At 42.7% G+C, this 23,791-nt stretch overlaps 1 protein-coding gene across 1 annotated transcript in view; it reads left to right on the top strand.

Moving 5' to 3' along the window:
• Window positions 1-23,791, top strand: part of SEMA3E (semaphorin 3E) — a 231,443-nt gene that overhangs the window by 105,903 nt on the left and 101,749 nt on the right. The window contains exon 2 of the mRNA XM_074984168.1: window positions 22,570-22,730. Within this exon, the coding sequence (XP_074840269.1) occupies window positions 22,570-22,730 (161 nt within the window). The remainder of the gene's footprint in view (window positions 1-22,569; window positions 22,731-23,791) is intronic.

Genomic DNA, 23,791 nt, shown 5'->3' with positions numbered 1-23,791 from the left:
TTTGAAGGAAGGTGGTAGTGTAGACACAGCCAGAATGTAACAAATGGGAATGTAGTTTATTAATTGAAATACATAAAAACAAGCGTCAGTAGTAAATAGCGGCTATCACATGAAGCGGGTAGAAGAAAACCATAGAAAGAGATTTTTCTTCCAAGACAGAACAAGCAACTTTAGTAGAATGATGTAAAATATTATGCCTGGAAGAACTTTACTTCTCTCTTCACCCTAGAACTTCTGCCTGCAGCATTTGCTGAACCCCTCATGCCTGTCTTCCAGGTAGTTTTAAACAGATCCCAGAAATATCTCCTGAATCATATTTTGATGAATACATCTCCTATAAGGCTGTGTCTACACTTGCCCCCCAACTTCAAAGGGGGCATGGTAATCAGAGCCACGGGAGATTACTAATGAAGTGCCGTGGTGAATACACAGCACTTCATGAGGCTAATTTTCCCCTGGGCAACTTTGAAGTGTCAAACTTCTAAGTGCCGACATGAGGAGTAAATGGACTTTGAAGTAACACAGGCACTTCGAAGTGCCTGTGGCTACACGCATACCAGCACTTCGCAGTTTGACGCTTTGAAGTTGCTGCAGGGGAAAATTAGCCTAATTAAGTGCTGCCTGTTCACCACAGCACCTCATTCCTTATCTCCCATGGCCCTGATTAACGTGCTCCCTTTGAAGTTGGGGGCAAGGGCAGACACAGCCTAAGTGTAATTGATCCACATGCAGAAGGCTAACACAGGGCAAATGTACTATTCAAGTTCTCAGAGTTTGCCATCTTCACATATTAAAAATAAAAACATGGATTAGGCCCTAAAATCATTTATTTGCTTTCTGACATTTAGCCTGTGTCTACACTAATGAGTTTTGTCCACAAAACTCACAGAGCGTCCACATTACAAGTGTATTCTGTGGAAAGTAAATTGACGGAATGTGGCATGTGTCGACAGCATACTGTCTTTCCCCCATGAGGCAGAATGCCTTTCTCAGAATCTGTAACAGCAATGAAGGGTCCTGTGGCACCTTATAGACTAACAGGAAAGTTTTGAGCATGAGCTTCTGTGAGCACAGACTCACTTCATCAGATGCTGATTTCCAAGACCAGCATCTGATGAAGTGACTCTGTGCTCACGACAGCTCATGCTCAAAAAAATTTTCTGTTAGTTTATAAGGTGCCACAGGACCCTTCATTGCTGTTACAGATCCAGACTAACATGGCTACCCCTCTGATACTTTCTCAGCATCTGTGCACAGAAAGGCAGTGTGGATACTGAGGGTGATGTTGTCTCTCCTCATTCGCCATTGTGGACATGGCTGAGGAGCCCCTCCCGAACCCCCACCACCAGAGCCAGAAGAGGAGGAGGAGTACCCGGGACGCAGCTGAAGCTAGAGGGGAAGTCAGGGTCCAAGGCCAGTGGGAGCATGCTTGTGATCATCCTGGATTTGTGATCCTCAAGCCAGGCCACACCCAGGGCATCCCTGACTTGTTCAAGGGACCCTCTGGTAAATACCCCATACATCCCACACCCTGGGATGATGGTGAGAGGGGCAGGCACAGACGGGGTGTACTGCAAGGCTCACCAGGCCAGCTTGGGTAGGACATCATGCTGCAGGCCTGGCACATGGAAACATGTGCAAGGCAAAATGTCCCAGCTGGACCCAGCAGGCTGCCCCGGGACACAGGTGCCAGACTGCTGCCAGCCTCATGGGAGGCTGGACACGCCCCAGATTCTGGGAGAGGAAGGGCCTATCAGCTTCTTCCATGGCTGCAAGTGGACCAGCTACATGGGCTATGGCCTAACCCCAGACATACCCAGGAGTGCAGCTCCCAGCATGTGGGCTAGGTGACAATCAGCACCTGCTCCCACAGTCAGTGCTGCAAGCCACATGGGGGAGGGGGACAGGCGCTGGGAGGGCCAGGCTGTACCCAGCTCACCTGCTGCCTGTGCAAGGACACCTCTACGGCTCCACACCCTGCCTTGGCTGCCAGCCCGTTGAGCAGGGGGAGGAGGCACAAGTCAGCCCAGTTCCCGAGGCACCACAGGGTCCCTGTGCAACAGGGCCTGCCATGCAGGCCACACATGACTGTGCTGTCAGGACATCCCAGTCCCTTGACCAAGGGGTTGGTGGCTACTGCTCACAGCGGGGGCAGCGCATTAGGGGCTGTGTTGCATGAATGACGCACCATCTCTCCTCCTTGTCTTCCTTAGAGCTGCACTATCTGAGAGCCAGGCTTGCCCCACCTCCACGCCAGGGCCAGCCAGCTCCACCCCAGCACCAAAGCGAGCCAACCCTGAACCAGGATCAGGGCCGGCTGGCAGCCCACCACTGTGAGGGCAGGGTGGCAGCCAGAGAGGCTGTTGCCAGCCAGGCAAGGACCTCCTGCATACCCACACTGCTGCCCTCTGGAGGCTAACCGACCTCCTGGAGTGGTGGCTGTGGGATAACCGGGAATGGTGGCTGACAGCCTGGGACCAACTGAGGTCCTGCTTTGATACCATCACCAACATCTGGCAGGACTTGTTGGCCCAGACAACCACAGATGACACTTGTATTCCTGTTGTGCCCTGACCCCACACCACCACTCACATCCTTGCCACCCCCACACACCTGCTGTCCTGTTCCCAGACATGCTGTGGCTTCTGTAGCAGGTGATAGTCATGGACAGGCCTCCTGCCCCCCAGGTCCCCCTGCCACACCCACCCGCCACCATGCCTGCCCCCTGCCATGGCCATGCTCCTTGCTCCCCTGGGCCCTCTGCTCCTTGTGATGAACCCAGAGCCACTGCAGCCCCACTGCCTCCATATCTCCCCATACTCCTGTCCCCAACCCAGCCCTGACAGGGCCCCTGAACCTGCAGCAGGAGGGGATCCTGAGGCTGATGCCTTTGGGGTCCTGCTGCCCTGTTGAGTCTTGGCTCCCCACCCCCTCCTTGGACTGAAGCTCCCCACCCCCTGTCCCAGGCATCTCCTGCCGTATATAGTTATATAGTAATGTACATTGTAAACAGTGTTTTTTTATCACACTTTAATTTGAACATCGTTATCATTCCTAAACATGGTTTTGGTTCACCTTGCCTGTGTCCCTCTTCATTGGGGAAGGCTTGGTGCGGTGTGAGGCGGCAAAGGGAAGGGTCACGGTAGGGAAGGGTAGGGCTGCAGGCCCAAGGCAGCCACTGGGGAGGTTGCACTGGGGAAGGTCATTGGAGGCCACAGAAGATGGTGTCTCGTAGGACCTCCCAGATTTGCACCCCACCCCCATGAACAGGGGCACAGCCCCAGTCCTCCATCGACGCCCCGCCTGCCTCCCAGGAGGGGGATTGTGGAGGGCAGAGCACACACCTACAACTTGGAGGACACTGTGCTCCCCAAAGTCCAGCCAAAGGCATACTCACCCTGGTTCCATGCCTGGTTTAGGTGGGCATTAAGCAGGTCCAGGTGGCCAGCATATGGACTCATGAGCCAGGGCATGAGGGGTAGGCCATGTGCCCTACCATGCACAATGGAATGTTCCTGTCCCTGAATGCTGGTTTCTGACAGGGCCATAGGTGTCTGCTTCCATCCTCTGCCACAGGCTGGAGCTGTGGGACATCTGTGCATCATGTCCTCGGCTCAACCACCCGACATAAATATTGAGGAACTATCCCCAGTGGTCAACCAGGGCCTGCAGCACAATGGAGTGATATCCCTTCAGCTGATGAACTGGGCTGCACTGTGGTCCAGGGCATGGATGGAGATGTGGTCCCTTCAATCACCCCAAAGCAGTTGGGGAACCCCAAGGCAGGGAATCTGGCCATGACAACATCCACATCTGCAAGACGGACAACCCTCCACAGCAGAAGTATGTTGATGGCTGTCACAACCTGCAAGTGGAGGTGACCAAACACACACATCAGGGACTGAGGGAGAGAGTCCCTGGGCCCTGGCAGGCTCCCCTGCCTTCTCCTGTGCCCTCTCCCTGAGGTCTTTAGTGCCCCCAAGAGCCCCTCGCCAGCAGCAGGGTTGTGTGAGGGTGGGACAACATGGTACCCCAGGGATGGGGCTCCCACCCCCCATCCCTGTTCCTCCCTCCCAAGAGTCCCATTTGGGCAGAACACCCCCTCCCTCCATGCAGGACTTGCAGCCCGAGCATGTCTTACATGCATGAGGACAGCCCCAACAGATAACTTCCCCAAGCCAAACTGGTTGCCCAATGAGTGGTAGCTAGTGGGGGTGGTGAGCTTCCAGAGGGCAATCATGACCCACTTCTCCAGGGAGGTGGTGGGCCACATCTGGGTCTCTTGTCTCTGGAGTGCAGGGGACAGCCAGGCATAGAGCTCCAGGAAAGTGTCCTTTCTCATTCTGAAGTTCTGGAGCCACTACTGGTCATCCCTTTGCCCCATGCCCCACCAGTCGAAACTGGTGCTGTATCTCCAGACCTGCCCAGTCACCTGGGGATGCAAGCACACATAGGTCTGTACAGCACCCAGTGGGTGCTTTTTGAAGCAAGTGGCAGGTGTTCCCCCCAGAAGAGACGTAGGACAATCAAGAGAAGAGTGAGCAGCAGCTCAAGCAACTGGGAGTGGATCCAGTGCAATCCCAGGGGCTACTCTGGCATCAGGGCTGTATGGAAAGTGCACACTCTCTCAGAAAGCACGGGAGCCCTGCAGTAGCTATGCTGTCCATCAGTGAGGTAGGCAAGCCCCAGCATTGGCAAGCAACATGCGGGTGGGGGGCGGGGGAGGCACCTTTAAGGATGCACTTGGCTGAGTTCCTGGAAGGGATTGCCAGCTGTGAGACCCTGTGTGATGCATTTCTAGGGTCTGTTCTGCTGAGAAAACAGCCATGCAGTCTGGCCTCTCTCTGTTGATAGAGCAGACTTCTTTTTCAGTCCACTTTCGTGTCTGGCCGTGGTCTGTTGACAGAAGTTTTGTTAGAAGATGTCTTCTGACAGCGATGCCTGCCAACAAATCACTATAGTGTAGATGTAGCCTTAATTTTCAGATTCCCTTGTCTCAGATTTTTCAAACAATTTATTATTTTTCCATTTGAGAGATAGAGGCTACGTCTACACGTGAAGCCAACATCGAAATAGCTTATTTCGATGTAGCAACATCAAAATAGTCTATTTCGATGAATAACATCTACACGTCCTCCAGGGCTGGCAACGTCGATGTTCAACTTCGACGTTGCGCGGCACCACATCGAAATAGGCGCTGCGAGGGTACGTCTACACGCCAAAGTAGCACACATCGAAATAAGGGTGCCAGGCACAGCTGCAGACAGGGTCACAGGGCGGACTCAACAGCAAGCCGCTCCCTTAAAGGGCCCCTCCCAGACACAGTTGCACTAAACAACACAAGATCCACAGAGCCGACAACTGGTTGCAGACCCTGTGCATGCAGCATGGATCCCCAGCTGCGGCAGCAGCAGCCAGAAGCCCTGGGCTAAGGGCTGCTGCACACGGTGACCATAGAGCCCCGCAGGGGCTGGAGAGAGAGCATCTCTCAACCCCACAGCTGATGGCCGCCATGGAGGACCCGGCAATTTCGACATTGCGGGACGCGGATCGTCTACACGGTCCCTACTTCGACGTTGATCATCGAAGTAGGGCGCTATTCCCATCCCCTCATGGGGTTAGCGACTTCGACGTCTCGCCGCCTAACGTCGAAGTTAACTTCGAAATAGCGCCCGACGCGTGTAGCTGCGACGGGCGCTATTTCGAAGTTAGTGCCCCTACTTCGAAGTAGCGTGCACGTGTAGACACAGCTAGAATGTTACTTTTTTAATGGAATCTCAGAATCTAACAAGCCCATAATCCCAGAAGCCGTGGCTAGAGAAAATCAAAGAAAAAGGTAATATAGGTGTCTTAGTGCTAATTGTAATGGATGTAATTTGTTGGAAGCTAGAGTTTTCAATCCCCAGGAAATTCCAAAATTTGAAGTAAACCCATCACTTTGAATTAGAAGGAGAAATTGGACTTTCCCAGGGAACAAAACTGCTGAAAAAATTGATTCAGAACCATCAACATTTTCATTCTGACAATGTCAAATGTTTAATTGTATATGTTAAAATTAGTATAATTAAGAAAGCATTACATTTTGATATTCATATACTATTATAATTAATATTATGTACAAGTTTACATGAATCAAAACATAAACTCAAAATTAAATATTTTTTTCCTTATTGAAACTAAATATTTTGACATTTTTGAAAAGAAATATTTCAAAACTATCAGAATAGCACAGGCAAGTCAAAACAATTCATCTTGACCTTTAATTCTGTTGGAACTGTCATCAACATTTATGTATTCCTTCAAACATTTACAATTTGACAAAGCTGTATTTTCAGATGGGAAATTGTTTCTTAGTCAGAATTTTTTCAAATAGCTCTGATAATATGCTATCTTGTGTGACTCTTAATTATACCCAAGGCAGTCTCAAGTAGTCTGACTACAGCCAGTGGAACTACTCACGGAGAAAATACTATTTAATGTGAACAAGTATGAGCTATTCTGCAAAAAATTGCTGCCATATAGCATGGTATTCACTGTTTTTTAAAAAAAGCATTATTTTATTTCTGCATACATATTATTTATAACAATAAAGTACCTCAATATCCTACTTAGAATAATGGTGACAATATTAAAAACTTTTCATTTAATTCACATTTAAATTTAATAAGTATTTGGAAGCTACTGTTCATTTACTGTATAGAAAGTATGTCTACTGCAAAGGAAATTCCACTTAACAAAGAAAGACAAAAAGCACACATTTTCTTTCTGTTAAACCTATATAACATTTCTTATAAAGATACAGTGATAAAGCTTCATTCAAGAGACTTATTCTTTCCTTACAATATGAAGACTATGAAGGAAAGAACATTTCATAAGCCACTTGGCCTAGATATTTCTCACTCAAAGCGTATATCAGTTACTCAACACAAAGGCAACATTCCAAACATTAAATTAAATTATGGACATCAGAAGCAAGCACAGTTTACATCTGTGCAAGATATAAAACTGAGGCACATGTGATGATTTCTGCAGTCCCAGCAGAAATATTTCTAAAGAAATAATACTCTTAAAACACTCGTTCTTAAAAGGCTGTATTCTTTCAAATTATAGAAGATTAGGGTTAGAAGGGACCTCAGGAGATCATCTAATCCAACCTCCTCTTCAAAGCAAGACCAGCTGCACCAAATGCCCATGTGCCTTGTTCCTAATTGATTTTTTTAACGTGACATGAAAAAAACAAACCTTGATTTCCTCAAATATTTTCCCTTTCTTTAATTGCTTGGTGCTATTGGTTTTAAATTCTTACTCTGCTACAACATCCATGTGGGCAAACTCCGGTGCTGGCTGGAGTACATTGATGTTAGTGGCGCTGAACCTGTGGTCTTTGGTTTAACATGTGATCCTTTTCAACAAGCTCTGCAATTAAAAGAAAAGGAAAATTAAAAGATTTTAGCACAATCGTAATTCCCATTTTGGTCATATCAAACTGGGCAAGGCTGGATTATGCATAACCAATATTTTAATTTACAAAATTGCTTGATCAGCTCTAATGGCTGCACTAAATACTGAAATGGCTTTTAGCTTTGCAACCTCTGATTCCTGAAGCTGGAGAACATTTTATGTAATTTGTGCTGAGAAGATCATAAAAACAGAACAAATCTGACTGTACAGCAGGGGGTCAATTTCTCAGCTGGTAGAAATCAGTGCAACTGCATTTTGGCACCAGCCGAGAATATGGACCTTAATTAATTAATTAATTAATTCAGCAGATTGCACTGAGGTGCCATTTATGCTATCTGCAGAATATTACCAGCAAGCCCACACCCCAAAACAGAATAATGTTCCCAATTCCTAACTCCTTAAATAAGGAGCAAATCTTCTCTCACAAATGGCAGAACTACTTGAATGTAACATTTTTCTCTAAAATATTAATGGAGTACTATATAAACAATTAAATGGCTCTCAGTTAAATAATGCATACATATGAACTGTTCATCCCCTAGTTAAGGATTGGTACTTGTGACAGTTTGGATAAATATATTATTCAGTGTCAAGCAATTTCATACAATACATGATGTATATTTTGCATCTGTTTCATAACATAATGGATGAGTAATTGCATCACACAGTATAAATAATGGAGCAACATGCATCATTAATTATAAACTTAATAGACTGCCGTATCATCCAGTGGTTATCAATCTGTGCAAAATATGAGTTTCAGTTTACTTCCTATGTCAAATGTTGCTACAAGATCAGAGTGTAACAGCTCTTGGCAAATTTAAACCTAATACAATTTACTCTAATTTCACTGTGGAACTTATTCCTATTCACCCTGAAGCTAGTGGGGAGAGGCTTGGGTACTTTGGAATTTCAATGAGCATGTTTGGAAGACATCATATAGGGTATCAAGTTTATAATAATGAGAAAAAATAGTTTGTACATGTTATTCTTCCACAATGTAACACATTTTTCCCATCTTAGCATAATGCTACTTTATTAAAGACACATATATTGGCTAAATGTAGTGGTACAGTGGACACATTTCAAAAGTTGATTCTGGTTTTAGAGAAAGTTAAGGTTTCAGATATATTTTCTATGTTTATTATGAGAGAATATCTTCATGGTGGTCACTTGATAATGAGTAGGACATCTTCATTCTGAATAGAACATCTTCATGTGCGTCCGTTGTTGGCTGAGCAGCCCAATTCTGGAGCTGCAGGTCTTATCACAGAAGGGGCAGGTGTTGGTAGCAGCTGGAGAGGTGCAGGGCAGTTTTTGCCATTATTTTCTTCTTCTCTGCCTCTCCTGTTCTGCAGGGCCTCTCAAATTGCGCCACCCTCTCTGGATTACCGCTTTCTACTGGGGATGGTCCTGAGCAAGGTTTTCCCAAGTGTTGACACCGATGCTGCACATTTTCATGTGTGCCTTCATCATGTTCTTATATTGCTTCCTCTGGTCCTCAACATTCCTCTGTTCTTTCTCCAACTCAGAAAACAAAATCTCTTTGGGGAGGTGCTGATCAGACATCTGAACCAAGTGACCAGCTAGCTCAACAAAGATGTTGGTGAAAGGTAATGGCTTCAATGCTGGTCATGTTCAGATCTTCCAGGATGCTAGAGTTCATGTGCCTATCTTCCCAAGAGATACTTAGGATTCTCCTGAGGCAGTGTTGATGATATTATTCAAGTACCTTAAAATGGTGCTTGTATGTTGTGTAGGTTTCACTCCATGGTATACGGGGAGTTTTATCTTGGCATAGATGTCCCGGTTCTTGAAGACCCTTTTCCTCAGGCAATGAAAGCAGAGCTTGCATGGCTCAGACAATGCTGGATTACCACATCAACATCAACTTCAGTGGGAAGATGACTTCCATGATATGGGAAATGCTCCATATTTTCAAGCAGTTCTCCACTGACTTCAATAGAGGGTATATGAGATTGTACCATCCGCAAAGGTTGGTGAATCACCTTGGTCTTTTTTGATCTTCAGCATGAGTCTGAGATTCTTGTATGCTTCAACAAAGGTGCTTAAGATGGTCTGAAGGGCTACGTGAGAAAAAGCAGCAACCATGTTGTCATCCATGCACTAGATCTCCATGATCGAGATTATGAAGGTCCTGCTTTTAACCTTCAGCTTCTCATTCATTCTATGTACAGTCTTCATAGAACACTAGAATCATAGAACACTAGACTGGAAGGAGTGCTTGAGAGGTCATCGAGTCTAGTCCCCTGCTCTCGTGGCAGGACCAGGCATGATCTAGACTGTCCGCTATAAATGTCTATCTAATCTGCTCATATCTCCAGTGGTGGAGATTCCATAACCTCCCTAGGCAACTTATTCCAGTGTTTAACCACCTGACAGGAAATTTTTCCTAATGTCCAACCTAAACCTCCCTTGCTGCAGTTTAAGCCCATTGCTCCTTGGCCTATCTTCAGAGGCCAAGGAGAACAATTTTTCTCCCTTTTCCTTGTAACCCTGTTTTAGGTACTTGAAAACCCTGTAAGTGTTCTCTTTTCTAAACTAAACAAGCCCAGTTCTTTCTGTCTTCTCTCAAAGCTCATGTTCCCTAGACCTTTAATCATTCTTGTTGTTCTTTTCTTAACCTTCTCCAGTTTATCCACATCTTTCTTGAAATGTGGTGCCCAGAAGTGGACACAGTACACCAATTGTGGCCTAATGAGTGCTAAGTCAAGCAGAAGAATGACCTCCCATGTCTTGCTCTCAACACTCCTGTTAATGCATCCCAGAATCATGTTTGCTTTTTTTGCAACAGTATCACACTGTTGACCCATATTTAGCTTGTGGTCCACTATGACCCCTAAATCCCTTTCTTCAGTACTCCTTCCTAGACAGTTTCCCATTTTGTATGTCTGAAGCTGATTGTCCCTTTCCAAGTGGAGCACTTTGCATTTGTCCTTATTAAACTTCATGCTGTTTACCTCAGACCTTTTCTCTAGTTTATCCAGATTATTTTGAATTTTTCATGCCATTTGGAAGCTTACTATCAATGAGGTGAAGGGTCATGATGTTGAATATGCAGAACAGTACTGCGGAAATGACTCAGCCTTGTTTGATACCTGTTTTGACCTCAGAGGGATTCCTTTGTGATCCATTGTTGCTTAATACTGTTTCAGTCATGGTGGTGTGAAGCGGCTTCAAGATGCTGATTCATTTTGGGGGGCAGGCAATCTTTGAGAGAATGCCCCACAAGGCGCTATGATTGATTGAGTCAAATACTTTGATCAGGTTGATGAATAGCACTAGAAACAATGATCTCTAGAATTAAGAAGGATTTTCAATTTGCTGAATGAATATCAAGCTAGGAATGGGTGCTTAAAAGCAAGTTTGGATAGCAAATAGTTGGTCTTACTGTTAAGACACTGAGCAGGGACCCAGGACTGGTGGTTTCCAATTCCCTGCCCTTCCACGGATTTACAGGGTGAATTTGGGCAAGTTACTTTTGGCCTGATAGCCCACTGAACATAATGGAAAGACTCCATTTGACCTCAGTGAGCTTTGCATCAGGCCTTTTTCCTCTCTGTACTTCACTGCCCCACCTGTATAATTGAGCTAACACTTCCTTCTCCCCACTTTTTCCCATCTCCTCCCTTCAGACTGAAATTCTCCAAGACATGCACTGTTCCTTACTATATTTTTGCAGCAACTAGCACAGTAGACTTTGACCTGCCCTCAGTTGAGGGCCTCTAGGCACTACTGAAATATAAATGATAATGAAATGGCAATACTGCTGCTCTGTTTCTGTAGCCACTATGGATTGTTAAGTAGAAGGCCATATGAGAAATGATTACTTTGAAATCCACCCTGGTAAATATTTCATGCTCTACCTAGCATATGGTTATCTGTAACAACAGAAGTCATCATGACTGAAGTAAACCATTGCATCCCTGCTTCTAAATACAACACAAGTGATTTAGAACAAGAATGTCATTGTACACAGACAAACTAAAGAGGGAAATATTTAAGGAACACTAACGTACAGGGCGTTTAGACACAGAGGGTGAAACTAAACAGGATAGAGTAATTCTGAAACTGTGTTTTACTTTCTTTATGGTTGCTACCAGGTGGGGTGAGGGCACACAAACATGTAGTTGTAATTCAGAAAGATTCTCCATTTCTACTCTAGGCGTGTTTCTATGTAGATCAGAGGGTCTTCCATTTCATTGCTTTTTGAGTTCAAAAGCATCTCAGCGATTTAGGAAAAAAATTCCACTGAAATGTAATTGGATTTGTAGTCTTACAGCTCTTAGATGTTTTAGAAAATTCTTGCCCCACATTTATGATGATGATTACATTGAAGACTAGTAGTGGTAGCTCAAATTCTTCCAAATATATGCTCAGCTTCAAGACAAACCCTTAGAAATTGTCTAAGGCTATGTCTATACTACCCCAGAAGATCGACCTGCTTAGGGTCAAACTTTCAGGTTTCGATTTTACTTATCTAGTATGGACACACACAATCGACCTCTCAGAGATTGCAGTCAATCCCTGTACTCCTCATGTGACATGAGAAGTGAGAGAGGTTGACGGGAGAAAATCTTCCATCAATCTTCCCCAGTGTCAACAGCCAAAATAGCTGAGTGCAGTTTTATCTAGTTTTATCAAGTTTTATCTAGGCAATTGCTGTAGCTAGAACTGCAAATCTGTAGTTGACTTAATTTGCCTCATGTAGATACAGTCTGAGAGAGCCCAGACAGTTGTTAACTGTGTTTGACTTTCAGCAACTAAAGCATGGCTAAGTATACTATGAACATATTGTAGCTTTTGTTCCCTCCTTTTGCATGCATAGAAAAAGAGGAATAGAATAAAAATATGTGTAATCATCTGTGACGGCTTAGCATACCTGTGTAGTGCTTTATATCAGTGTTTCCCAAACTTAAAAACATTCATGTAACCCTTTCAGGACTTTGGCCTTATCAGCATATCCCCTCTCCCAGTGCCATCCCAGTGCTTATCTCCTGATCTTTAGTCATTTATTTTCTGCCATGTACCCCTTGAAATCCTTTTGTGTACTGCCAGTGGTATGTGTACCACACTTTGGGAAACACTGCTTTATATAATTCATAATTGTTATATGGCCACTAATAGATGCTTAATGTTGATGTACCTTCAGTTTCTCTAGCTAATATTAACTTTGTAAAGATCTGCAGCATCAAAGTCAGATGTCAGAAGCAATTTAAATGTCTCGGTTCTCTTGACTGCTAATATTTGCATAGTATTACTGACATTTTGAAAGGCTTCAAAGTTGTCCCTAGTTATTCACAAAAAGCCTTTTTTCCCTTCTCTCTCTCTCCCAAGATCTTTAACTTTCCTAGTATTTTGCAGGTAATTTGGTATATATGGGGAAATTCTGGGAAAACAAATTAAAGAAGAAATAGCTTCTTAAGCAGACTGACTGCTGTCTAATATATTTTTTATGATGCTTTAAAGAACTTTATGGGTACAAACAATTATCATACAATAGGTGTATATCTTTGGCATGTACCAACACCGCTGTCCTCGAGCAAGCTGGAATCCCAACCATGCACACCCTCCTCAGGCAGCAGCAGCTCCGCTGGCTTGGCCACGTCCACAGGATGAATGATGGAAGGATTCCAAAAGACATCCTGTATGGTGAGCTAGCCTCTGGCAAAAGACCTCCCGGACGCCCCCAGTTGCGCTACAAAGATGTCTGCAAGAGAGACCTCAGAGAGGTAGACATCGAGCTGGACAACTGGGAAGAACTAGCAGACGACCACAGCAGATGGAGGCAGGGGTTACACAAGGGCCCTCAGAAGGGCGAGATGAGGATCAGACAGCTAGCAGAGGAGAAGCGAGCACACAGAAAGCGCACTAAGGACTTGCCAGACACCCACCACATCTGCAAGAGATGCAACAAGGACTGTCACTCTCGTGTGGGTCTTCATAGTCACAGTAGATGCTGTAAATGAAGTCCTACATTGAAACTATAAAGGGCGCGATCCATAGTCTATGCAGACTGAAGGATGCCTACTACTAGATTCCTTCTTAAAAACAATATATGCCATAAGCGCCTTCATCACACTAAAATGAGGCTTTGATTTGTGTATTTCTTGTCCATCCAGATTACCATTAAAAGCCATAGAAATTCTGAGTATGTCAGTAAGGCAGGATCAAGCCAGAAAACGTAGCTGAAGGGAAGAAAACATGGGGACAAAGCAAAGTTGGTAAAAATCAGTATAGCTCCATTGAAGTCAATTATTGTGGCAGTGGAGATTCTGGACTGTCTCATATTACTCTAAATCAGATAATCTGAACAAAGTTATGTTGCTGAATTTGGAAGAACAGATGCCAGGGGCAACAAAATATTGGTGGCACATGGTGCCAATCTTTTTACTTCATATTTATATTTTTTATTCATATTTATAGATATTGTGCTCAGTAAAACACTTCACCTTATTCTGGGGTCTGTGATTTAGATTTCTTTTAAATCACGCCTATGGAATATTATATCAGACTCTGCATCTGCTGTGAGTAATTGATTTGGCAGGGAAGCTAAGCTGAAAATTTCCTTTCATCTTTCATTTCTTTACTTCTCAGTTTTCCCTCTTTTTTTGCTTTCCTTACAATGCCTCTTTTCTCTTTCCTTCTGTTTTTTATCATGTTGATGGTTCCAGATATCCTTGCTTATGCTGTCAATCACATGCCATCCTGTCCAAAAGTGTATGCCCCACGAAAATCACTTGGGATAGATTATTTTTATCCATGCTTTCAAAGGAAATTCAATTTAACAGTCATTTTGAACAGAATAAAACACTGACTTATTTGGCATCTTTATTTTAAATGAAAGCACCAGATTTTCTTCCTGTCAAAACATTGGATTTCTCCATAGGAAGACTTCTACAATGGCTAGATTGGTAATAAGCATGTAGTGAGAGGTACACCTTAATAAATCAAGACCTCAAGAGGCCGATCTGTCTGTGTTTGATCAGAAATGTGCTATACTTATTTGAACCATATGTACCTTCTAAAACACAGGGAGGTTTATAAATCTTCTCTTTCAGCTGTTAAACTATTAAGAAATTAAACATAATTAAAGATATTTTAACTTATTTTAGTTGATTCACTCAATAGAAATTGTGACATATAATTAAAAAAAAAACAAAAAATGGGCTTTGCTTGATAGGACAGTTGGATAATGTTCCCTAGGACTATTGTAGGTAAAATGTAAAAATAAAATAATAAGATTTTCACTTTTATATTTGTATTGAAATTCCTTTTAGGAATTTCCCTAGAGGAATTAATTGTGTGGAGCTACCGTATTTTGAACAGGGAAAACTAATAATAGGATTCTTGTTATTATTATTGTTGTTGTTGTTGTTAGCATGGAATTGTTACAGGAAGCTTGATTTTAAAACTCCAATAACAAAGAGTGAAATCTGACTGGCCAACCCGATGCCGGCTGTAAATATTAATTCATTGCAAGCATGTTCTGAGAAAAAAATGCACTTTGAAAGCAATCTATAGGTTGGAATTTTGACTGTTCCATCCCTTTTTTAATTTTAGGAATCCCTCCACTATTCCACCAGTCAGAAGGAAGCACTGGAGTCACAGGAAAAATAGGATACTAATATTATTATTCTTTATATTTGCTCTGATTCCTCTCTCCATTGCATTGACATATGGAGCAATTCCAAAGCCCACTGAAGTCAATGGAAAGACTCCCATTGGGATTTGAATCAAGTCCTAAAGCAGAAATTAACTATAAGTTACAGTGGTTTGATAGCAATGTAAACAATGTCAGAAACAGCCTCCAAAGCCTTCTAGCAGTTGTCTGGCATGTAGGAAGACTGGCTGATGTCCCAAAGAAATTACAGTCTATAAGCAAATAATTCCCGAGTCACAGTGCAGGAGCATTTGATGTGATTGAAGGGTGCACACATCTTTGTGGCATGGAGGAGAGCAGAGTAGACAGCCTATGCACATTGAGGCAGGTGTGGGGCAGCTGAGGATCTGGAGTAAGAGATGCAACAGCAGCTGCAGAGAGACTTATCTTCCTCTTCATAGCATAGGAATGAGGACTATTTCCTCTGGGCAATTCATAAGTATCCAACCTAGATCCTCGGGCCTGTTGCTGCACAGACAATTTAGACTAATCTAAAACAAGCAATGAATTCTGGACAATTAAATATAAATTAAGAGCTGACAAGCTCAAAGGCTCTAGATCTGTGCCCAACACGTTGAATGGTGATTTATCTTATATTATACACAGCTAATATTTTTCTTTCTCTTAAATTACCAAGGCTGCGGCTGAGGCTGGGGCTAGGGCTGGGGGCAGGCAACCTTGGCCCCACTGAAATCAACAGCGAATTTCCCAGTTCTGTGGGCCAGGATTTCTCCCATGATGACTTTTTAATTTATCTTACACCTTTTCACCATCTGTATCTATTCCCCTACTCAGGGAGATACCCAATTTTCATGTTTTTGCAATTTCCATGGTTAAGCATTTTCATAAACATTTCTCTGACACTATCAAATTGGAACAATATGATTTGCATGTTGTTTGAATAGTTTACTACTGGTTTTCTGTATTTTTTAAAATCGTGGCATGTCTCTAGCCTCATTTATACCCAGTGCTTTTTTTCTTGAAAAATGGTGCCAGAACACATCTGATAATTCCTCAAAGGGGCTAGGGTGTTCAATTTTAATTCTGTCGTCCCTGCGCTGCTATGGGACTGGTGCTGTCTTCTGCCTGGTCCCTGTGCTGCTGCAGGACTGGCGGGATCTTTTGCCCCAGTCCCTGTGCTGTTTTGGGACTGGCAAGGGCTCCTACCCCAGCCTCCGTGCTGTTGTGGGACGAGAGGGGGCTCCTGCCCTGGTGCCTGTGCTGCTGCAGAACCAGCTGTGAATATTTTTCTGATGTTCTAATGGTAAAAAGGTGCCGGAACTCTGTTCTGGTTCATTCCACCAGAAAAAAAGCCCTGGTTATACCAGTTCTGCACCATGTAAATCAATTTATTCCATGTAATTACTCCTGATTTGCACTACAGCCACAGAGATCAGAATCAGATCCATGCCTGAAAGAGAACATATTTGATCCCTTTTTTTCCCCAGCATGGAGATATACAAATCTCATAGAGCTGGAAGGAACCTTAAGAGGTCATTGAGTCCAGTCCCCTTCTTAGCAGGACCAAGCAGCATCCCTGACAGACTTTTTTTAAATCTATTTGCCCCAGACTCCTGCATGGCCTCCTCAATGATTCAGCTCATGATCGTGGGTTTTCAGGGCCAATGCTCTAACCACTGAGCTATCCCTCATAATGATTTAGCATTTTAAGCACATCAGTATTTCCTGCAGACACGGACCTGGGCATTACAGTGGATGAGAAACAGGACATGAGTCAACAACGTGCCCTTGTAGCCAAGAAAAGTAAAGGACTATTGGGTTGCATTAGCAGCAACATTGCCAGCAGCACTCAAGAAGTGATTATTCCCCTTTATTCAACACTGATGAGACCACACCTGAAATATCGTGTCCAATTCTGGCCCCTCCCCCTGCACCCCACCATTACCAAAAGGATGTGTACGCATTGGAGAGAGTCCAGCAGAGGGCAACAAAAGTGATTAGGGGTCTGGAGCACATGACTTATGAGGAGAGGCTGAGGGATTTAGGCTTATTTAGGCTATGTCTACACTAAAGGGTTTTGTCAACAAAACTGGCATTTTGTCAACAAAACCCACAGTGTCTTCACACTAAAAATGCATTGTCAACATATGGTTGACAGAACTCGGTATTTTTGTGAAGTCTTCTTCTTCTCCTCCATAAAGCAAAAAGCCTTTCTCGACAGGATCTGTCAACAAAAAAGCCATGTGTATGGTCTGCAGAGCCCTCTGTCAACAGACAAGGCTTTCTGAACACTGGGCGGCCCTATCTGTTGTGCTTCTGATTGGCCATTCTGTCAAGAGAGAGGCTGGGCAGTCCGCAGTCCAACTGCTCTCTGTTGTCAGAGCAGATTGACAGAGTGATCTGCTTTCATGTGTGGCTGCAATCAGTCGACAGAAGTTTGGCAGCAGATATCTTCTGACAGTAATTTATGTCAAGAGAGTGCTGTAGATATAGACATAGCCTAATTAGTCTGCAGAAGAGAAGAGTGAGGGAGGATTTGATAGCAGCCTTCAACTACCTGAAGGGAGATAACAAAGAGGATGGAGAGAGGTTGTTTTCAGTGGTGCCAGATGACAGAATGAGGAGCAATGGTCTCAAGTTGCAGTGGGAGAAAAATCTATGTCACCAGGAAGGTGTTGAAGTGCTGGAGTAGGTTACCAAGAGAGGTAGTGAAATCTCCATCCCTAGAGGTTTTTAAATCCCATCTTAACAAAGCCCTGACTGGGATAATTAGTTGGGATTGGTCCTGCTTTGAGCAGGGGGACTTGTGGACCTCCTAATGTCTCCTCCAACCCCACAATTCTATGATTCTGTGATTACAAAATAATCTCACTTTAATAATGAATAGAATGGAGGAATATGGTGCACATCAAAAACTTGTCTCAAATGTGTTATACTGTCCCTTGTTTAAAGCATGCATTATGCCAGTATAATTATAACCCACTGGAAAATTGATTACTGACAATGCTTTCAGCTGATTTGAAAAGAAACCCTTGGCTCCTTCTTTTCCCTGTTAAGTTTCCATCATCATGGTGAGTTGATGTTAAGTAGCAAAATACCAACTTTCAATTTTTCTTAAAAAAAGAATGAAATAAAACTGAAAACTAGGAAATATTTCTTAGACTCTCATATATATTGGCCTAAATTTTAAACCTATGTGCCATAAAGCCTGTTTAATAGTTATATGCTGTTATTTTTAATGGGAGCTATGAGTTAATAGAAAGCTACAAAGGGGGTGGGGTGCTGTATTCCACAATTCTACGTGAACATACACTTTGGTTTCTGCTGGAGTAAATGTTGCACCCATGCTATATAGTTTGGTAGTTTTGTAATTTTTTTTTTTTACATTTTTACTCCATAAGAAATTGTAAAAAGATCAGTTAAAGTGCAACCATCTAAATATGATCTATGATCAATGAGGAACACAAATCAAATACTTAGAAGAGAGAAAAAGTAAAAGAATAATTTTAAACAGCAACATCTCCTTAATGGAATCAGGGCAAATCTAACAAGCTTAATGATGTAATTTTAAAGGCTTTTAAATTCTATTAAATATTTGCAACCAAACCCAGTTAGGAGGGGGAAATCTAAAATGCCAGCAATCTGTTACATGAATTGGATCACTCCAGGAGTAATCTTGTCCAATATCACAAAAAGATTTGCAGAAATTTCTGTACTCCATATGGCACTTTGACCATCCAAAAGTACAGTAATCACATTATTTAACCTCAAAGATTTTTTATGAAGTGCTGCGTGAACAGAAGAAATGCAGTTTGCACAAACAAATAAGGGAAGGTTGGTAGTAAGAGCTGTGTGTAGTTGTGGGCTTTATTTTTCCCTCCTGTTTTGCTGTATTTTCACTGCAAGCTTCATTTTCAAATCCACAGATCCCAACAAAGTGTCTAGAAGAGAGCTTATTCCACCCTGGGAAGAATCATCCATGCATATCATTGATCTATCCCTTTCAAATGGGATGAATACATTCTCCAAATGGAGCTTCTTAGCTTCTGCTGCTAAAAAGAATAGACTGAGCCAGGTGCCTGCCCCTACCTCCCTCCCTTTAGTCTACAAGTATGTTCATGTCTGCCCATGCCTGCCTCCTTTTAGTCTGCAAGGACATTCGGTTCACAAGTATCTGCGGTGGCATTAATGTAGTGATTGTTTCTGCCAGTACATTTCAGTGTTGAAACTCTGTGATAACCAGAACAACTTACAAATTATGAATGTTCACAGTTGATTAAGTCTTTAACGTGTTACTCTCCTTGTCAGTATTGATCGAAGTAGACCTGGGAAAACCCTAGCTCCACAGAAGTTAGAGGCAAAACATACACAGATGTAATGGGGACAGTATTTCAAACCTAATTTTCCTTGTACCCTTTGTTTATAAAATATAACTAAAAGGTGAAATATCTTCTTCATTTTCCATATTACCTGACCATTGCTTTCTGAGTAGCATTTATAAAAAGGAAGATTTAAATAATCAATGACACAAAAGTGAGTTTATATTATCCCAGTTATGGAGTGTAACTAAAGAGGACATTTCTTGGTGGTGTTGGGATATTGTTTTCTATTTATTACTCTGTCAAATTTGTGAGGAGTCTGCTTGGCTGCTATATTTTGAGATTTACTTCTATTTTCTTTCTTTCATGTTAATTGAAAATGTAAGTATCACAGACTGAAAAGTACATGGATTCTTTTTTCATGTATGGAACAACAGAAGGATAACCTTCAATAATATCTCTATCTAGAATTTCATAAGTTATCTCGCTTGTATTTTATTTTATTTTATTGTATAATTCATTGTGTGTGTTTTAGTACATGGGTGGAAGTGAAAGCATAGGGGTCGGGGAAAAAATGGCCAATCTTTTCCCCCTTTGCTATGCTTTTTAGGCAACAGTATAGCTATTCTGAGCCCAATAAATATCACTGAGATGCACCATCAAGGGTTCATCTGCACTGTTTAAAAGTGGGATCACTTTGAAGGGCATGGGTAGGTCAGAAAGACAGAAAGACATAAGTAGTGTACTAGCTCATGTTCAGTGGCCAAGATTCCTCATTTCCCAGGGAGAAGAAACGGTACCTCCTGTTATCAATTTTACATGGAATATTGCCAGTTAAGGGTCCCAACCTTGTCAGGCTGATCCAAGCAATTGTAAGATGATATTTTTTATGTTGGTGATGGATTACCAGTTGTAGTTCCTGAGTATAATCATCTACTTTAAAGTCCTGGTGGTTTGAGAATGAATGGTAAGAATGCTGGCTGATTTTACTGTCACCATCCAATCAGGAAGAATGATATGTCCGGCAAAACTAACTGATTATTTTAGGCTTGAGGATTGGCTGTCCGTTATTCTTAAAACCACTAGTAGTGGTTGTTCTAAACTCTGAAGGGTGTCTGATGAGTCTTATCCATAAGAACTTTTTGATTCATTCTGTAATCATTTTTGTTACAAATCTCTCAGGATCTCTCTCTCTCTTTCTCTCTGTCTGTCTTGGTTTCTTTTCTTTTCATATGTCTCTTTTTGGCAGAAGGAGTGAGCAGATTTTGGAATTCACTTGTGCAGCAGGTAGCAAAAATCTGAATTAATAAATATGCAGTTGGTGTTCTGCCAGGTTCTTGCCAAAGCTGGCTAGTTAAATCTACAGCTAAACTGAGAGTTAAAAAAATAAAATGTAATTCAGATTGTCTGCTGATATTATGTGACCATCATGGATTACATTATCGAATCTATTACATTATTATTTGAGACACATGGGCAGCCCTAAGTGCTACCTTTATGAAGCAGGGCTGAGAGCTTCACCTTGCATACTCCTCTTGTTCAGCATGTCAGAATCGTTTGTCAATGCCCCACATCTGGAAAGCATCTTCAGCAGAAGAATGTGCTCCAGTATAAAGTAATGTGGGAGGTAAGATTGTATATCTGCAAAAAATTAAAGAGGGAACTGAAGAGGGTTTTTTTTTTTGTTGTTTTTTTGAAAAGGCAAAAGACGTGAGACAGAGACATGCATTTGTGAGGTAATGCTATACAAAGACAAGAACCTGTGAGCTTTGTCACTCTGTTGAACAAAGTACAAAATGGAACAAGGAATAAGCAGATTTTATGATTAACAATGAAGCCATTTTTAAATGTCAGCACCTGGAGCGGTGACTCTGAGGGTAAATCATTAGCTTAGGTGGCAACAAGCTGTTGACTGTGCACTCAGAAAAGACCACCTTTAATTAATTTTCTGTATTTAGAATACCAGGCATATTTTGACGAAAGAAAAAAAATGTGTTTTAATTTCAAAACTGTGGAATGTCATAATCAAATATTTGCTCCTTTCATTCTTCTAGTAGGGGAAATATTTGCACTAGAACAAGTCTTGGAAGTTGGGAAGAATAGACACTATTTGCAAAATGATCATTAAAAAGAGAGCTGAAATTAGCCACGGGGGATACAGCCTGAGGTGGCTCTGCAAATAGTCAAAAGTGTTACTGGGAACTGTACTGTGCCTTCCTCAGGAAAAAAAAGAGTCTGAATGGGGTGAAAGGAAGCAATGTTGTCATGAAGTGACTGAGACGATATTACTTGTCAATGTGGGCTTAACAGACATGCTACTTTGTGAGAGAAGGGGAAAATGAAGGCCGTGATAATTTATCCACCAGTCTAAACTTCTGGCAAATGACTTTCCAGTGATTCATTTCCCATTACGCATTTGCAGTTAATGTTCTAAAGGGTGGTTTCCCTTTTCTGAAATGCTAAAAAGAGAACATTTTTTTCTGTCATATGATAATTGGGTGCATAGTTTACAATATAAAAATTCACATACAGGTCTCTGTATTTGGATAGTTTTGAAAATTGTTCCCAGATATTGTGTGTCCCTTTGTACTGGGAATTTGTAAGATTATCATAATCTGGGCCTATGCTAAGGAGTTACTTTCAGGACATGTTTCCTGACAGAACCTTTGGCAACAGAACACGTCCACACCTAATAGAAGTTCCCCTTGTTGATTATCTCTGTTGACAGAAAGTGGCCAAACTGCCTAGCCCTCTGTTGACAGAACAGCCAACCGGAAGCTCTGCAAACCGGGCTGCCTGATGAACCGGAAGCCCTCTCTGCCAATAGAAGGTCCCCTGGAGTGTCTACACTATTTTTTTGTTGACAGAATCTGTCAGTAGGGGCATTGTGCCTTGTACAGCAGCAGCTTAAATGTCCCAAGAAAACTGCTATGTTTTGTTGATAGTTTCTTGATGGAACGCATTTGCAGTGTGGACACTCAATGAATTTTATCACCAAAACACCAGTTTTGTTGACAAAACTCTGTTGTGTAGACACAGTCATAATGCCTCAAAAACCTTTTACTTTGTTCCACACAAAAATATGAAATGAAGTCATGAAACTAAGCTTTTTTATATTGATCATGCCCACTGGTTGTATTTCAGAGCTTTGGGATTTAAACCGGACATCGGTCTTTCACAGCCCTTCTGGACACCTGGGTCTTCACACAATGCTGCTGGATGAATATCAAGAGCGACTGTTTGTGGGAGGAAAGAATCTTGTGTATTCTCTCAGCTTGGACCGGGTCAGCGAGAACTACAGAGAGGTGCAGTCATGTAAAATAGTGTATAGCATGTGATTCTGCATGACAACAGCTTCCAAGGGCTGGGGGACTGGTATGACCCAAGTGATTGGAAATGAGATAATGGATGTGTCCATATTTAAAGGGACAAGTTGAAAATTTTTCTCCGTATTTTTTAAACTAAATTATGACCCAAGACCACTTGAATTGCAAGAGATTGGTGGAAATAAATATTCATCACACTATTTCAGCTTGTTTATTTTGTGCATTTGACAGCATTTGGCTAACAACTGTATGGAGCCTTGTGCACAGAGAATATCAAATCAATACAGGATGAACCTCTTAAATCTGATACTCTCTTGTCCAGCAACATAGGTGGTCTCGCAGGCCCATAGAGTCAAGGAGTAGGGCCTGGGGCCAGAGCAGTGGCCAGCAGCCTGGCCAGAGTCAGAGCCAAAACCCCTGCTGGCCAGTCTGGAGCTCAGGTTGATAGGAGGGCCCCCACCAGAGCATGGGGCTGGGGCCAGAGCTCTGTAGCAGCTCTGGGAGCTCAAGGCTGGGGACTGGAGCCCCGTAGCAGCCCAGAAAGCCTGGAGTCCAAGGAGAGTGTGAGGCTGGGACCTCTTGGGACAGAAGCTTCCAGTCCAGCAAAGTCTGTCATTTCGGACCTGTCATGTCCCAACCACGCAGGACCAGGGAGGTGCAACCTGTAATAATTTTTTAAAATGACATGTGAAAGCTCAGAAACTGGAATAAGTGAAGCAAGACTGAACATGTTTTGAAACATGACCTCTCTGGGCTTGGTTCCTCGGAATTCAATTTTCATGAGAACTTTGGCTTCTCCTGTTGCTTATACAAGAGTGCACTGCAGATATTTATTCCAAAATGGAGTTGAGAGCAGAAGCCAGAGACATTTTGACTGCTTGTAGGTCTAACAGTTTTATCAGCAAAGATGTAGATGGAAGGAACTTCATTAGAGTGATGTTTGAGTGATCTAGTTCATGCATTTCTACTAAAAGACTTTATCAAGCTGTAATTAGTGGTATATTAATTAGCCATTTGAACTTTTCTTTTGTGTTGCAAAT

This window comes from Carettochelys insculpta, chromosome 1 (assembly GCF_033958435.1).
Source record: "Carettochelys insculpta isolate YL-2023 chromosome 1, ASM3395843v1, whole genome shotgun sequence".
NCBI lineage: Eukaryota > Metazoa > Chordata > Testudines > Carettochelyidae > Carettochelys > Carettochelys insculpta.
Note: the sequence above shows the minus strand (reverse complement) of the source record. Positions and strands in the feature narration are given on the sequence as shown.